We start from the raw sequence: 17447 nt of genomic DNA, 5'->3' as shown, positions 1-17447 counted from the left end.
GAGCTGGGCAATGTGCAGCCTGCAGACCAAATGCTTCTTGACTCTGCAACACAACCGCTGTCCGACTTGTTACTAGCAGAGAGAAACCTGCAGCAACCAGAGATCCTGGCAGTCTTTGTCAGAGCAAGCAGTACTCCAAACAGCTCCAGTCTGTACTAGGTAGGTGCTGGCCTTAGCCTTGCAAGGAGATGCCAATGCAGCCCTTGGCTGGACAAGGCTGTCAAAGAGAAAAGGTTCCCCAACCAGACACATTTGAGCTCTAAAGAAGTTACTTTTGCAAAAAGCCACAGATGTGACAGATTTTCTGTCCCTGCTCAGTAAATACAACACTGGTTATTGTCAAGATGTATATTCAATGGATGCCAGACATCAGTGTACTATCACCCCTGACAGACAGCTGATCAATAGTGCCAGTATCAGTGGCAGGTTTGGAGGCGGAGGGGCTCAGAAAGGCTTCAGATTACTTTCTAAGAATGGCTTGCCTTCAACATTTAACAGCCATACCGATCTCTTAAGTTTGAACATTAGCAGATCAGCAGGCCTGTCTGTCAGATGGTTTCGAGGCAGATCACTGGCGGTTATCCTGGAGTTCAGCATAAAGATATCAAAAGCTAAGATGACACTTTATCTACACAGATGAACAAGACATTCAAAAGTGTGCATGCTGGTCAACAACACAAAGTTTGTAAGGATTTCGAGCAAAGCCTAGCTTCACAAACCTCACTTTAGGACCCTTCTCACACTGCCAAGTACTGGCTAGACTCAGAGGGAACAGTGCTCTCCTAGGACACCTTCCAGCTTGAACAGGATGAAAAAAACATTTCATACAGTGTATGCACTTCAAATCAAGCAAGGTACCTTCTCTTCTTTATTTGCTTTCAAGCAGGGGATCATGTTTCAACACGTTTTGGGTTTTTTTTGTTTCAGTGGCAGTTCACAATGACTCTTAGGACCCACCTGGAAAACAAAGTTCTGCCTCTGCCCTTTGGATGTGGAAAAGATTGGCAGTCTCATCTTGCCCCGAGACCATGTAGAACTGAAAGCTTTTACACTGGGAAGAAGAAACAAGAAGTCCCAAGATGCCAATGTTTTTCTGTACTTTAAAGTATAGGATGGGAGGGAGAGGGACAGGACAAATGGTAACCGTAAGAGAACAGAACAGCACTATTGGGCAGAACCATGTTACCCAAGCAAATTAGTACGATAAACCCCAGCTGGCTTCTGAACTGCACAGATTCTTACAAGCATCCAGCTCTTACTTGCAAGGTACAGACCAGGAGCTACAAAGCAGAGGAAGCCACTAGAAATGCTGTACCAGACTTGTTCTGTCCCACTTCTGAGCCCAATGCCAGCATTTCCAGGCACATGGAAAAATCCTACACACTCAGTCACAGCAACAGCACCTCGCATACACAAGGTTTTACTATGAGCTCCATTAGTTAAAAATCAACTGAAACCCTGAAGCACAGGCTCAGAGTATTCTTCTAATGCAAGTGTTAAAGCCCTTTGTGAAAATTTCCTAATTCTTGGCTGCTGAAGAAGGGAAGGAAACCTGCTTCCTATCGCTGCTGCACAATACACTATCCTATCCTGAGACAGCAGGGTTGGACCGGACAACCTCTTTGTGTTTTGCTCACCCCATGTCCATGCAAACGTGCATGCATGTGCCACTTCCACTCCCCCACTATTATCATGGGGTTTCCAGAAAATACTTAGGGGTATTATTTGTCTGCCAACAGCTTTTCCAAACTTGCTAATCTCACTACTATGCCCACTGAGCTCAACAACATGAATAGAGAGGGCCAGCCTTATCTCATCTGTTGCCTCTGCTTGACAAAACCACACACAACAAGTAGGGCATGCAACAAGTCCACATCAGCTTGCTTGGACAGTTTTCTTCCCCACCACAAAGGTTAGATGCTAAAGAACCAAACACAACAAAAACCAAGCTAAAAATATTTTCACAACTTGTCAACACTCCCACCATAAGAAAAGTGTTTTTCTTGCCACTGAGGGGCAATTTGAGTTTGTGGGCCTTCACAAAGAGTCCTTCTGCTCACAAGACAATTACTGCGTTCTCAACTTTTTTACAAATACTAGCTGCAACAAGAAACCGAGGACTGGTACACGAACTCATAATAATAAACAGTTTGATACAGTGGAAATCTCAGTGGTATCTTCAGCGCTAACGTGAACCTGCCAATAACCTATCCTCACCTGCTGTCAAAGGGATCTGTGCAAGTACTTCATTAAAGTTCTTTCCACCTCTCCAAACATTTCATATCCCCGTCTCACACAATCAGATACTGAGATGGAATTTGCTTACTCCAGGTGCCAAAGGAAATCAATATCCTGAGTCAGTCAGCCCGTTATCCAGCTTTTACATTAACGCCTAGGTGAACCGTATTTCAACAGGTCCCAGGTTACATATCACAACACACCTTCAAACAGAGAGTGAGGCAGACAGGAATAAGGGGAGAGGAACACACGAGGGAACCTCTCCCAAATGGGAAACAGAAACATTCAAGCCTTCTGCAGCACGCAGCTGGCACACAACGCATACACAAGCAAGCCTGTAGCATCAAAGCACAGCAGCTATATGCTCAAAAGAAGTCTTGGACTACTTGGTGACAATCTAGCATCTCCCATGGCTGCCAGCCAGCTGGCCTTCCTTCGTAAGTGTCATTTCAGAAGCTACCAAAAGCCTGGGACCACTCTACCTGCCCATTTATGCAGCCACAAAGTCCCATGAGCCTGTATACTTCCTTCTCTGCAAAGATTCCCCAGGGCCCCATGTAGTAGTGTAGCCATTATGTCAACCTCTTCAGAGCTCATTAATTGAGTATAATTGTGTCTACAAAGTGAAAAAACATCCTGATATGAAAAATACACGCCCTGGCATTGGGAAGGGCGGCGGGGATCAAACCCTCGCAGATTGCTTTTTTTATTTAAAGAATTTTATGGGAGCAAAACTAATTTGACAGAGATGTTTGTTTGCGAAACACCTGGACTCTTCACACGATGAGCATCTTAACAGCAGCTTTGCCCCGAGAGCAACGGCTACAAAACCAGCCACGGAGAAGGACCTGCAGCTTCACAACCACGCGTATTGCACCCCCCTCCCCCGCTGCTCCCCCGTCCCCGGGGAGCGCCGCTCCCCGCCGCCCCCAGGCCCGGCTGCGCACAAACGCTGCCCAATTCTTACCCCAGAGCTCACGTATTTTGTGAAAGCCAACTAGAAACCCACCAGTCCTCGGCGCCTCCAGCCCTCCCGGTCTGACCGCCGCTTCCCACCCCTCCCCGGTGCACTCCCGTGCCCGGCGCTGGAGCCCACCGGCCGAGGCGGCGGGAAACACCCGCCCCACGCACCAGCCAGGCCGGGATGCTCCGGGTCGCCGCCGCGTTTGGAGAAGCGACGTTTCCACCGAGGCGGGAGCGGAGCTGCCGCCGCCGCCCGCCCGCCCGCCCTCCCCGCGGGCGGCTTCTGCCGCTGCTACCGACGGCGCCCGGGGAAACGCCGGGGGAAGGAGCAGGACGGAAGGGCCGGGCGGGCAGCCGTGACCACGGGCGCCCCGAGATGACACAGCAGCCGCCGCTGGGCAGGGCCCCGGGGCCCGGCGGGGATGGCGGAGGCGGACGGCCGTTACATAACGGCCGCTACATCACGGCCGCGGCGCGCGGGCCCGACCTCAGCTCCGCCGCCCTGGACAGCACCGACACCCATCCGCCCCGCTCCGCCCCCCCCCGATCCCCGGTGAGGCGGCGGCTGCCGGGGACAGCGCGGCCTCGCCCACCCGCCCCTCACCAGCGGCTGCATCTCGGCGCGCACGGCGGGCACCTGGAACCGGTCTATCTCCTCCATCATGGTGGCGGCAGGGCTGGGGCGCGGCGGCGGAGGGGAGAGAGAGAGAGGGAGGGACGGAGGGAGGGAAGGAGGTGAGGTGAGGTGAGGTGAGGTGAGAAGGGCGGGCGGGCGCGGAGAGGCTCCTCAGGCGCCGAAGGACGACAACGCCGCCGCCCGCCGCGGCTGCTGCCTCATCGCCGCCGCCGCTCGCCGCCGGGGTGACTCAGCCGCGCCGCTTCCGGGTCCGGCCGCCACCGCCCCGCCCCTCGTTTTGCATATTAATGCGGGATAGGCGGGGCCACTGTCAATAATTCCGGGGCCCGGATGCTGCCGTCCCCGCCCCGCCGCCGCTGGGACGTACCATTGTCTCCCTCGGGGGGAGGGAGGGGGTACTTCGGGGAGCGGGGCTGGGGGGGGGGGGGGGGGAATAGCCAGGGCCAACGCAGTTCTGCGGCCGGATTGGCCCCGCGCCGCTTCCGGCGCGTTGCCATGGTTGCCGCTATCAACTTCCGGTCGGCCGTTGGCCGGGAGGGCGCGGGTCTGTCGTGAGGAGGGGCCGGTGGCCGAGAGCCGCTGCGGCAGCCGGCATGCCAGCCAAGGCGGGCGACAGGCACCGGCAGGTAAGGGCTTGTCCGGAGCGGGCATCGTGGCAGGGCGGCGCCGCGTTTCCGTGTGACAACGCCGGTGGTGGCGTCACCACCCCGCGCCGTGACGTCAACGCCCCCGAATGGCGTCACTGCAGTGCCTCGTGCCGCGGCAGATGGCGGCTCACACGAGGGATCATTGCTCCGCAGCCCCGCTCTGGCTCTGCCACCCTCAGCTCCTGCTCTGAGTAGGTGCCACAGTGTCTACTGGTGTGACAGCAGGCCCACAATGACATCACCATTCCAGAGCCGCCACGCATTACATCACCTTGTGTAGCCCAGCTCACTTCTCTCCAGAGTGCCCCACAGGGCTGGGTGAGACACAGGGGTTTGGCACAGCCCCCCCTGGCACTACTTACTGCGTGGTTACATCATGTTGCATCGCTGTGTCCCTGCGCTGAGGTATGTCATCACCCTGCCAGTGACACTCCGTGTGTTCTTTGGCATTCCTACGCAACCTATTCAGGCAAACCAGCATGTCCCAAAGCCGGAGCACCCCACACTGTTGTCACTCTACTGTTGCAACCCTGTGAGACTATAAAGTCGTCAGATGTTGTCGTGCCATTTCATCACTGTTACCGCCTATGACACTTCCCTTCCAGGGCAAGTTTTCATGCACTTGAGGTGTCCCCAGTCTGCCAGAGAATCTTTCAGGGACACTGAGCAGACAGGTTGAAATGTCTGTTTTTTAAAAAGTTTTAAAAAATTATTTCAATTATACCTAGCTGTAACTTTTGTCACTTTCCTTTTGTTTTACTATTTGGTGTTCTCTCTGTTCAGACTATGAATTGAGGTCATCTGCTAACCATCCTGGCCCTAACCCTACTCTGGGAGCACCAGTGTGGGTGGATGTTTCTGTGAGACCTCACTGTCTGCCTTGGCCTCTGCGTTGGCATGTCTGCATGCATCCCCTCACAGGATGAAAGGCTCAGTCAGATTCATTCCTGGATCTCATCTACTACTGGATTATCAAAGTGTTTGATTTAAAAGCAGAAGATGACCTGGCTGATAAAACCCTTTTCATAACAGGTTTAGGTCAGTCCCAATGTATTTGATCTCTGGGTTGTGGGGAAGAGGGTTAGCATAAGTGGCCCAGAAGTAACCAAGAACAAGCAGTCTGCTTCCTCAGTCCAGGACACGTCTCAGAAAGCCATAACTGATCAAGGAAGGCTCAAGGAAAAAAAGAGGGATGAACGTGATGGTCCAGAATGGTGAGGTTGTAGCTGAGACCCCTGGGCAATCCTCAGTGGTCTGTGAGGGGGTCTGGACAGCAGGAGCTCTTTCAACGAGGGAACAGAAACCCTTACTGATCATTTGATCCCCATCTAGTTACCCAAGGGTGTTTCATCTTGTCTGTGGTTTATCAAGGCTACAGCTGTCTAGACTCTGCAGACCCACGCAGCCTCTGAAGCCTGAGTTAATAAACCCCACTGAATGTGAGCTGACTTTGCAGAGCCCGAAGACATCTCCCTGGTCCTGCAACCAAGGGTTGGAGTCTGAAATCCAGAAGTACTGAAATGGTTCCTCACAGCCCCCGAGGTCTCTGGGAGCCATCTGGGTGTTTCTGCACACGTGGTAGGAGGGCTTGTGGGCTTTAGAGTAGGCAAGAGTAAGAGAGAGGATCACTGTGACATTCCTAATCTTCTGCTAAGAAGTACTAGTAATTATCAAGTTACAAAGCACTTTAAAAAGTTTGCAAAGGGCAAAAATTCAGAACCGAAAACCACATCCAGTCCTAGATAATGAAGATGTTTATGCTAAAATTGTAAAACTCATTAATAATAATAATAATAATGATACAAACTAAACCTGGCATGAAATGGTTGCTCTGGATTTCAGTTTCTTTTATTTTTAGAATTTCCATATAAATATTTTCAATCATTTTCAGTTGCCATTATCTCAAATATTCTGAAATGGAGAGGCTTTGATTCACATGTTATTTGAAAAACTTAATTAATGTGCTGTAAAGGCATTCATTTTATTTTAAAGCTCTTGAAACTTCATAAACTGTTTAAACTCTTAGGATTTGGGGCTTTTCACATAACTTTCATTACAATAACTTAAAAGACAATAATTTTAACTTGTTCTGTATTGCCTTTCCTATATGTGCCTTGATCTTGTTGAATCTGATTCTGTTTCATGTCCTTTTATCTACTAGAATGTTCTTGCAGTGGAGAAATTGTGTGGTTGACTAGCTGGCTCTGGAGTCCAGAGGCTTTTGCCTCATTTTCCCTGACTCAAAATATAGCCCACATCTCAGTGGCTTTGGGAGTTCAGGGAGCGGACAGCTGTGCCTTTGCACTACTCACTGCCCAATCAAGGCCTGATGATTGGTATTTACTGAGCCCTGATGGCTACTATAAAATTAATTGGTGAGTCAAGGTCTAGATCCCAGTTCTTGACAAGAAAATCTCCTTTGAAAATAAGTGAGTAAACGCCTGCACTTCTCCCTCATACACATGTTTGTAGCAAGGCAGGAAGCAAGCCTGCTGCTTGCTGGTGAGGCTGGTTTTTGCACTGAGCATCATTTCCCTAGGATTTCTGTCCTTGTCCCTTTCATTGCTAATTCTCCTGTAGTACTATGCTCTTTTCACCTGTGGCTGTGCTTTTCATTCCTCTATTTCCTATATATTGCTTTGTTCTGCTCTGCCTCCTAGGTTCTTCATTGCTGACTTCTTTCCCTTTGAAAATTTTCTTCCTGAGATTGTTCTCAAAGCTGAAATAGTTACGTGAACACTATCAGGTCCTTCCCTTTTACCGCATGTCACTTCCAGCCCCTCCTCTGCTTTCATGGCTGTGTGTTCTTCAAGTGCTTTGTGATCAATTCTTTTTCTCTTCTTCTTTTCCCTTACAGGTAGCGGTTGCCTGGCCATCTTCTCTGCCTGTCTTGTATCTGCCTTCTCCTCTGACATCAGTTTCTTGCTTTATTTCACTCTTTTTTTCTTTATCCATGTGACTTCAGCCTCCAGTTCAATCTCCAGCCACCTGATGTCTTTTTCTTCTTTTTTGAAAGAAATCTCCCATATTCCTGGGTGAAAATATGTCAAAGTCTGGTTGACCATCAGAGGTAAAGGCTGTGGCTTTCCAGATAAATCATTTGACTTGATCTGAGCCTTAATTAGAAGCATCTTTAGGCTCTTGTATATTTGTGTACATTAATAAGAAATGTGTTCCAGTGTTCCAGGTCTTAAAATAATTGGGTATGTCTAGATCTTTGTGTTCCTGATGCAGCCTTGTAAATAATAATACTTATGTATGCTCTGTACTTCAGTAACATCCTTCCTTTCAGGTCTGAAATGTGTTACACACAATTGAGCTCCACAGCATTCTGGGAAGATGTAGAATTATGGGAAAGGCATAAGCCAACATCCCTGCATCAGACTGAAGGGAATGGAAGAATTAGATTCTCAGCTCCCCTGAAAATGAGGTCTTGAGTGTGAGAAACAGGACACTCAGACATGTATTATTCTTTAAAAACACTGACCTGTGTGGCATGTGCACAGACATGCGGAAAGTTGTTGATAGGGCAAACAGCACTGCATTAGCCTGGTGTCAGTCCCATGCATGGTCCTGGGTGGTAAAAGAAAGTGGCCAACAATTCTGAGATTGTTATTTCAAATGTGGTTATCAGGTATGCTGTTGGAGGTGTTGGTTCTAGATTTCCGTGTCTTTGCTTTGTGGTTCAAGGAAAAGCCTTGTGTGAGCAGTGGAGAGCGCCCTGTGCTCCTGTGTACCTCTGTGGCTGAACCCTCCCTAAGGAGAAGCAAGATTTGGTTATGGTTTCTTAACTGACATAGCATACACTTCTTTGCATTTACAGTATGAAAAACCAGACTGGCTGGTCTTATCACTTAGGTCAACCCCATTGTCAGCAGCAGGTCACTTATGCAGCATTAAGAAAGCGTGTGAATTTGGACGGTGAGGCATTTCTTGTTACACTTGACTTGTGGTCTTGCACCCACTGACATATAAGCAGCTTCCCTGCTGTTCAGCAAGTTGTCAAAGACAAACAAAGAGACCACCTCCTCAAACACAGTCAACAATCAGACACATTTTACTTTTTTGCCAGCAAAGGCTTTTAAGGTGCTTACTGGCTCTTAAACATGCATTAAACCATCCATGGAATATAAAATATACACTCAGTTTAGTGTCTCTCAGAAAACAGATTATAAAAGTTATTGGCAAATAGCTCTTAAATTGGCATCCCTGGTGTGTGTAAATGGATGTCTGCTGCGGGGCCTGCTAGAAGTCACTTTGCTTCTTTTGGCTTTGCTTCCATTCTGTGCTTCTCTGCTCTTTGTGCCAAGCAGTGGTTTACTGTGGAGTTTGCTAGTATTCAAAACAAGAATAAAAAGCTGGCAGGAAATTATTAAATGGTTTTACAGGAATGTCAAGCTTAGGTCTTATAATGTCTGTCCCTTTTCCCTTTAGTATCCTACAAGCAGCTGTGGTGTTCTCTTTTTTTTCAGATTACATGTTAACCTCTGTGCTGTGCTCCAGAGGAATTGGGAATCATAATGTCTCTGCTCAGAAGATGAAGTAAACTTAGCAGGAGCATTCTGTGATTGCTCAGTCTTGTAGTCTGATTGTCTTATGGTGACAGCTAGCATGGAAAGCAGAAAGGCTGCAGGAATGTCTCTTTAATGATCTTAAAAAAATATAGTCTGTGTTTGTCATTGCCCTGATGAGTGTTTCATTGATATGTAATTGATTTTCAGCCCTTGGAAAATTTACTTAATAAGAACTGACAGTTCAGCTTTCCAGAGTAATCAACCTGCATCATCCCTGCCTCTGAGTTTTCTGGTATTTTAGGCTGGATCTACAAATCCAGATCTACTCAGCCCACCTTATGCTTTAAGCATGGGGAGAAATTTTACGTTACTCAAGGAGTTACTGTATAGTGGTGTGTCTGGCTCCTTACCATGCAGGGACCAGTTGCAAGAGCCAGTCTGGAAGGGGCAGTTTAATCTGACAGTATAGGAGAAGGCTGTACCACCCAGCAAAGGCTATAGTGAGAAACCTCATCCTGAATGACAGGTTAGCACATGTGGTAGCATCATTGCATCTCCTACTTGATTAGTCAGGGCAGGCCTTGGATCTGAGTGTGAGGGACGGAGACATATTTTCCTGAAGGATTTCTGCTGCCACAAAGTCAGGATTCAACCCGGTTCTTAAATGAACACTTGCTCTTGAGACTAAATCTCTGCTTCCTAGGACACCAAGCTGATTTATTTACCATCAGCATTGCCACTGACAAGTGAGAAGTTTTCTGCAGCAGAGGATGAAATAGTTGAAAAGTAGGCCTGTAGAAAATAGCTGTTAAAAAAGAACCAGACATGAATGTTCCAGGACTTGGATAAAGCTTCAGAGCTTTTGCTAATTCGGTCAAGAAGGCAGGTACTGATAGTCTGGTCTATTGTATAAATTTGGTTAATGAGTCTCAGGTCAGCAATTAGTGGCTGTCACATTGCCAACAAAAAGAGACAGTAATAATCACTGTTGGATAAAGCAAGAAAGGCAAGGTTTGAATGAATTGTTGAGTATGATTCTTTATTTTCCATATTGCAGGCCAAGCTGGAAACACGTTACTAGGGTGTTGAGGGCAAAACTTCCACTAGGCGTTGCATCTCATTGCTGCTTGCCCTCCCATTACATGTTTCTGGCATGCAGAAATAAGGTAGCCCTTATGAAATGCCAACCTGCTAGTGCTTTTTTCATTTACAGCAATGTCCTTTCAAAAGTAGCTAGTAGTTTCTTCTTATTTTAGTTTTCCTGGTTTATAACTAAAAAAAAAAAAAAAAAAAAAAAAAATGTTTACAGGAATTTCATTTGGAGACAACCCAAACATCCTACCTAAAAATACAATTAGAAATGCTTGCTGGATAGGTCAGCAACAGGAAATCTTCCTGTTTTGCAGCTATTTGCACCTCTTGATGGCTTGTCTGCATTAGAGGGAGCTGCGGCAAGGGAAAAGAAAATTAAATGGCATTTAAAGCATCACTTTACAGCTGTTTCCTCTCTTCATCTGTATCATCCTGTTGGATTACTGTATCTTTGCTGTAGTCAATAGTCAATTTGTCTTGTAGCATAGTCGATGTCTGGCCTGAGGAAGAATTTCTGGGTGCTGCTATCATAAACTCATACTGGAAGAAGGGTCCAGAAAAGAACAGTCACTTGAGTTTTCTATATCCTCAATTTAAGTATTGTGACTATTATGGGCTTCTAATATCTTTTCACTGTGGGAACTATGGTAATCTGTTCATTTATTTAATGTAAGGCATTCATCAGAGTAAAACATGTTTAGCACACATAAATTCTCACTTTGGCATTTTTCACAGTAGCAGTGGAGCACCTGCCAGGATGGTCAGAGTTATGACCGTGACCTGGAGGTGACAAACTCCTTATAACTCTTTAATGCCTCCTACCCGTTCCTTAGTTCCCTAGCAACAATGTCTCTTTTTTCCTAATATAAATTCCTCATAATTATTCACACTCTTTTTCTTGTTAATTATTATTATTATTAAAGGCAGGGATAGTAGCACCATTTATTAGGAGGATTCAGGAAGACTGTTTATTTTTTTGGTAACAAAACCATGTTCAGTTTATATAGAATTTTCTAAAATGTAACTGTTTGGATTGAAATGTTCTTTGCTGGCTGTCTGACTTAGGCTATGCATTAAAAAAGCCCACTCTAGATGCTGAACAACATAAACCAAAATACTAGTAGCAACTTATTGTCTGAATTCTGTCCATGCTTGTAAGCCTGGGAGAGCTTAAGTGAGGCAGGGCACCTACAAAAACAAAGTGTGTGATTATGGAATTAAGATGTGTATCATAATGCCTGTGCCCAATGGGATGAATTGAAGGTTGCCCCAGCAACCTTAATTCTCGCATTTTCTGACTTCTGAATGCTTCTTTTTGAGATGCTAATAATAGTGTGTTAACTTAAAATTTTTGTTCCTGTAGCTAATTATGTAATAGCAAAAATGTGCTTAAATTGTAGAGATGCATATGAAGGCCAGTCATTATCATGAGCATCTTGCTAGTGAATATACAATCATTATGTTGATTCAGTTATAGTTTATTTTTTATTTGTATTGCGGATGCATTTGTGACTTCTTCCCTGTTGTACAAACACTGTGTGATGTGGAACAAAGAAATAGCTGTCAGAGCAAAAGGATTACATATTATATTATAGTTTATGGTTAACACATTGATACAGTAAAAAGAAGAATGAGGCGGCAGTGGCCATCATTCTGAACTGTGGTGGCAGGACACCAACTACCTGGGTGCTGTTGAGGACTCTTTGCAGCTAATGTGGCAGAGAGGAGTTTTAAGGAAAGGTATGAAGAAGGACAATGTGCTGGCTTTGGAAAGATTTACAGGGAGCGGGAGCTTGCAAAAGAAATAGCAAAAGGACAAAGCACAGATACACCGATAAAAAGGAGTGTCAGGACTGCCTTCTTCAGCAAGTGGCACAGCAGTAAACTGTGCTATTATTTGAATTATGAGGCGATGTAAAAGATTTTGTATTCTTGACCAACCCATGTTTGCTCCCCAGCTTGCTTCTTGTAATAAACAGATCTATTAGTTTTGATGAGTGTTGCTTAGCGCTAATATTGCCAAAATACCAGGATCTTATCTCATCTCTTCATGTTTGTGTCACCTTCCAGATGGATTCCAACAGTTTTAGGTACTTTGGGAGGAACTTTCTGCAGCCTGTGGTAGCGCATCCCCATAGGAATGATGCTTGCATCCCAGGGGCTGCCTTCTGCTTCTTATACTGACTTCTGTAGAGTACTGAGTCAAGTAGAGCTGCAGTCTTTACCTTCACTGACCAGAGTCCAGGATATCCAACAAATAAGATATCCAACTTTTGTTCTTGTTGAAGAAGATCTCTGTGCTGTGAGGGATGATTTGTCTAGGCAGGAGATGAGAGTTTTGCTGAAGGACCTGGAATGAGCTAAGGACCAACACCTTCCTAGACTCTACTACCACCTGCCAGACAAACCTGTGCTCACCTGCTCCAGGTATGGCTGTCCTGTCTTTGTGGAGCACATATGGAAGAAAGCCCAGGGCCTACACTGGTCAGTGCGTGCTGGCTCCCATCTTCTGTCTTCAGGTTTAGCACACTTTTGGAGGGGGCTGACCATGTCCGTGCTATGCAGCACTTGGCCAAGGATCTGTGTGATAGCCAAGTAGGTCTAAGGCATAACTGTTCAGGTTGGAGAGGGCAGTTGGATTTTTTTAGTTCAAAATACTAGAGATAATAAGTGCAATTTTATAACTGTCCTGCCAGTGATGTTCTTGCTCCCTGCTGTGGGGAACTACTTCACTTAGTTCCCAGGGAGCCCTGAAGCAAGCTGCCACAGTCAGAGAGTGGGGTCTGGCAGTAAAGTAAGAATGAAGCAAATGGAGAAGGGCAGTAAATCCCACCAACTGATGCAGTGAGACCCCTCCCTCGAACACCCTCTCCCAGTTGTACACAACTGCATGTGATACTCTCAGCTACCCTTTGATAAAGGGTAAAAACATGCATGGGATCAAAGTTAAGACAAAGTTAAGAGCCTGGTTCTTTTTTTAAATAGTCTGTAAACTTTGTTACACTCAAAATCTTGTTTATGGGCAAAGAGGAGGTGCACCTTATATCTATAAAACTAAGAATTTAATGTAAGTGTGACTGAAATCCTACTCTAAACATTATTATCAGTCCAGATGTAATTATTACAGAAAATAAGAAGTATTTCTGTGAAAAAAGATCAATAATAATAATAATAATAATAATAATAATAATAATAATAATAATAATGATGCAGTTAAAATTGTTGCATGCAAGCTTCTCAGTTTCCACCCCTTTTCTGGTATTGTGCTCACCCTTCTTCCTGTCATCTAGTTCCCAAGGTTGATGGTTTCATTTTGCTGTCATTGGTGGTGTTGGTGGGGATGTTATGGCAAGGTGTCAGCATCTGGGGTACTTCACTGGGAAAGATAACATGTCCATGTGGATGTTTTTTTCTTCACTCTAGGACCCACTTGGAGTTTCTTTTATATGTTAGCTAACACGTTTTCACGGTTTTCTCTTTCTTCATTGGTCTGGTGTTTCACATTACACCTGATGTTACTGTATATGATGCTTTTTTAGTGCGCTAGATACTATTGTTTTGTTTTCTTTGTTACCCCTAAATCCAGCTTTGTCCAGTTCCCCTGTCTGCAGATCTGCATTTCTCTAACTGGCCAGTGGTGAGATGCTTACAGCTGTGGGGTCCACGATGTCAAGCCTATGCCCCATCTCTTATCCCCTGCCTGTACTCCATCCTGGGTCTCCTCAGGGTCTCTCTATCATACCAGGCCGGTACTATATCATTAAGTTACAGTTGTAAAACCATGACGGTACCATACAAAGACAAAAGAAATAAAGCAAATTAGCCATAGGCCCCTGGTTGATTAGGAGAATCACTCATGCTCTACCTACAAACCCTTTATGGTGTGGAGAGCAGGGCGGGGTTTGTGCTGCTTCCTTCCAGTGCACCCTAACTCTAGCTTTTCATCAGTGTCACTTTGGGTTTTTAATACAATTGGAGATACTTACTCACAGGTGGTTCTTTGGATTATGTTAATTGAAATCTGTGCAACTGCCAAAACCAATTACCCTCAGATTGCCTTGTCAATGCCTTTGCTGCTGGATAAATGCTTTTATAGACTCATTTACAAAGGGTAATATTGAGTAGGCTTTGTTTCATGTTTAAAATTAAGAGTTTGATTTTGATTTGGATCTGAATAAAATTCTGCTCTGAAAATCTGTTTTCATTTTTGTTGCTTAAATCACATCTAATTGACATGTAGCATGGTCCTTGTAGGATACAATGCTCTGTTGCCCATTGCTAAGCAATCACATGGGGGAGACAGGCCAGCTGTGTGATCCAGCGGTCTCAGTAGTGGTTGTGATGCCGGGGCTCCTAGGGGCTCTGCTCTGCTGTGCTACCATCCCACAGTCGAATTATAAAGGAAATGTCATAACTCTTTATTTTCTCCACTTGAGCCATAACAATTTGTATTTCAAAGTGAGACACATTTTCTAAGCATAGAAATGTATCAGTCTGCTCATTTTTCATAGCTTTTAATATGTATCTTCTGGAATAAAAATAATCCCTGACACCTTGTTAGTAACAGCAGTTTTACATGGCTTAGCTTGTACAAAGAGAAACAACACTGAAAGTCACAGCCTCACATCTCTGCTACATTCTCCTCTGAAAATATTTCTTTTCTGAATTCTTATTGTCAAGTCTTAACAAGTAATGGGCCTTGCAAAACAAGGCTTGGGGATACTGGGTCAAAGTCGCTATGACTGCTTAATTGTTTAGTACATAGGAAGCAGATGGTTGAAGTGAGTATTTAATTTTCATAATGAAGGGGAATCATAAGAGAAGTCTAGGAATCTGTAGAGACTCATGCTCCTTAAGGTGTCCATAAGAGGTATGAAAAAGGGGATGAAAAACCGATAATGTGATAAAGCTGGGCTTTCCAGTAGAAGAACTTGGAAAACCTAATGAAAGCAGCAAGTGGCAGACTTAAAAAGCAAGAAGCAGTTCTTCGCATTAGCATGTAGTTGTACCATGGGAGTCCTTGCTGTGGAAGTTGTGCATGCTAAAAATGTGCATGTATTGCAAAATGACTGAATAAATTTGTGTAGAAAAAGGTTCACTGATATGAAATAAAAAGGATAGCGTTTCTGATTCAAGTCCCTGTGGCAAGCTGAGAGGGCATCCTGGAGAAAGCTCCATAGATTTTTTTTTTTTTTTTGAATATTGTTGGAGAGAGACACTTGGCTAGGTGGACCTTTGATCTGAGCTGAAAGTATACTCTAATGTTCTTCTAAAGAAAATCAATAAACCCATGAGAACTTGCTCCCCCACCCCTTCATTTTCCTTCCCTCTTCTCTAGTATCCCCTTCTTTCCTGTTCACAAACTCAAACACTTTTACCAAGTAACTCCTCTGCTTTTCCCATCCATCCCGTCGAATGTTATCTGGGATCCATCCTGAAACTATTCTTGCCAAGGTTTCTAATGTTGTTTCCTTTGTTTGATTTATCAGCTCTCTCTCCCTCTGCCTTCTGGGTTCTTGGTCCTGCCTGTCCCTCAGTGTCTTCTCAAAAGGATCCTCTTCATTTCCTCTCCCACTTTCTGTAAAGTTTTCACAAAGGTTTGTCACTGGTGCCCTTCTGTTATTCCTTAACCTTTGGGTAATCTCCCTTGGAAATATTCCATAAGACTTCCTGTAAAGAACTATTTCATTGTTTTCCTTAAAGCCTGTCATAAAAATTTTTCTGTGCTGTGCTATATTCAGGGAGGTTGGCAGTGGTTAACCTCCCAGCTGCTCATCAGTGTTTTCCACGGTTTTTCAACACTCATGGCTTTGTAGGTGTGGATCTGCTGTCTCCAGGCTCACTGTGACATGCAAGCATTTGGGGCAAGAGCAGCCTTTCTGTGTGTTTGAGTAAGGCCCTAGAACCCTGTGTGTGTGACATTTAGGTGTGTCACAGATAGACAGTAACAAGGATAAAGCCTAGCGTTTCTTCATGCTGATAAACTGCTGTCTTGTATTATGAAAGTGACTGCCTTTCATTCAAATGATTTATAGACAACATACTGGTATATGTGGCTTTTGAAACATAGCATTGGAGCAAACATTAATAAGCACATTAAACTTTTATTCTGCTTTGGTTAAATTAGGAAACAAGGAACTTTGAAGGTTTACACTGGGTATGTTCTTGCTTCAGGGCCAAAGTGGACCTTCAGGAGGAAAGGCAGTACCACCAAGGCCTGCTAAAGCTGTATCTAAAAAACGGGTAAGATCCACAAATCCACGAGTCTTAAAAGATGTTTTTTACTTCTTTATCTGTGAGATGCAAACTAGATTCAGTCTGAACAATGGCTTGTTTATGGAACTGGAAACATTCCAATTGATTTAGCAGTAAGGGGTTGCTCTAGATTTCTACCAAGGAGGGAATTACACTAGCAAGTTAGAACAAAAATGACAGCTAAAACAAAAGTACAATTTAGGTAAAATGCAGTATGAAAAGATTAAAATAAAATGTTTGGGATGTAAATTCCAAAATATAAGCTGACACAGACTGTGAGAAAACTGCCTGCTCAGTTTAGAAAGTTCAAAACATAGCCCATATTCACTTAATTAACATAGAAATACAAGCATTAGAGAAAATAGTGTTAACTTTTTGACTGTAACCCTCATGATAATGGTTTTACTGTTGAGCAAATAAATGCTTAGAATACCCTTATTTAATCTACCTTCCTCCTGTTTAGCTCCATTGGCATGGATGGAATAAGGACAGTTTACATGTCTTTAAACAGGCATGGTGATAAAGAGCTTTTCACTTCCTTAGGACAAATCAGAGTCTTGTTAAATGTTCCTCTTTTGACCCTTTAAAAATGAAAAGTTACTTACTTTTAAATGAAAAACATAAATAAAAATGTTAAACCCACAACACTTTTTATCTGATTCACTAGGGAAAACAGCCACTGAACTAAGTGGCATGGAATTGTGTATGATAAATGTCCTGCAAGCAGGTGTTCATGTGGGGAGTGTTAAATCACAAACCTTTCTGCCATCATAGTCTCTTGTGTATCAGAGCTCCTGATCTTCCTTACAGCTTGCTTCATTTCAGCGCCCTTGGGGAAAAAAAGGCTGCAGCCTATGACTTTCCCTGGGTGCCTGGCATATGCAGAATTCTCTGTTTCTTTCAGCCACTGCATGTTTTTACACAGCATTGTGCTTTTTAACTTTGTGGTGCTCTGCAGATAGCAAAACTTTGTTGGGTCTGGTTCCTGTACCTGCAATCAGCATTCACTTATACCCTGGACTCACTGGCAGCTCTGTATGGCTATAAAGTTTAGCAGACCTGAGAGAACTGTATTTAAAGGAATGATTGATTTATTTTAAA

The 17447-nt window shown here is 44.6% G+C and overlaps 2 protein-coding genes across 6 annotated transcripts in view; one reads left to right on the top strand and one right to left on the bottom strand.

Moving 5' to 3' along the window:
- Window positions 1–4097, bottom strand: part of FAM219A (family with sequence similarity 219 member A) — a 102701-nt gene extending 98604 nt beyond the window's left edge. For 3 of the 4 annotated variants that reach the window (XM_030003976.1, XM_030003977.1, XM_030003979.1), the window contains exon 1: window positions 3806–4097. In XM_030003976.1, coding sequence (XP_029859836.1) covers window positions 3806–3865 — 60 coding nt within the window. In that variant the 5' untranslated portion in view covers window positions 3866–4097. The remainder of the gene's footprint in view (window positions 1–3805) is intronic. The other variant, XM_030003978.1, reaches the window with a different exon arrangement.
- Window positions 4098–4320: 223 nt separating this feature from the next.
- The window catches only part of DNAI1 (dynein axonemal intermediate chain 1), a 148786-nt gene continuing 135659 nt past the window's right edge, over window positions 4321–17447 (top strand). Inside the window, exons 1-2 of one of the 2 annotated variants that reach the window (XM_030005694.2) lie at window positions 4321–4464; window positions 16266–16334. In XM_030005694.2, coding sequence (XP_029861554.1) covers window positions 4432–4464; window positions 16266–16334 — 102 coding nt within the window. In that variant the 5' untranslated portion in view covers window positions 4321–4431. The remainder of the gene's footprint in view (window positions 4465–16265; window positions 16335–17447) is intronic. The other variant, XM_030005693.2, reaches the window with a different exon arrangement.

The sequence above is a fragment of the Aquila chrysaetos genome, chromosome Z (assembly GCF_900496995.4).
Source record: "Aquila chrysaetos chrysaetos chromosome Z, bAquChr1.4, whole genome shotgun sequence".
NCBI classification, from domain to species: Eukaryota; Metazoa; Chordata; class Aves; order Accipitriformes; family Accipitridae; genus Aquila; species Aquila chrysaetos.
The sequence above is the reverse complement of the archived record's forward strand: the minus strand, read 5'-3'. Positions and strand labels throughout refer to the sequence as shown.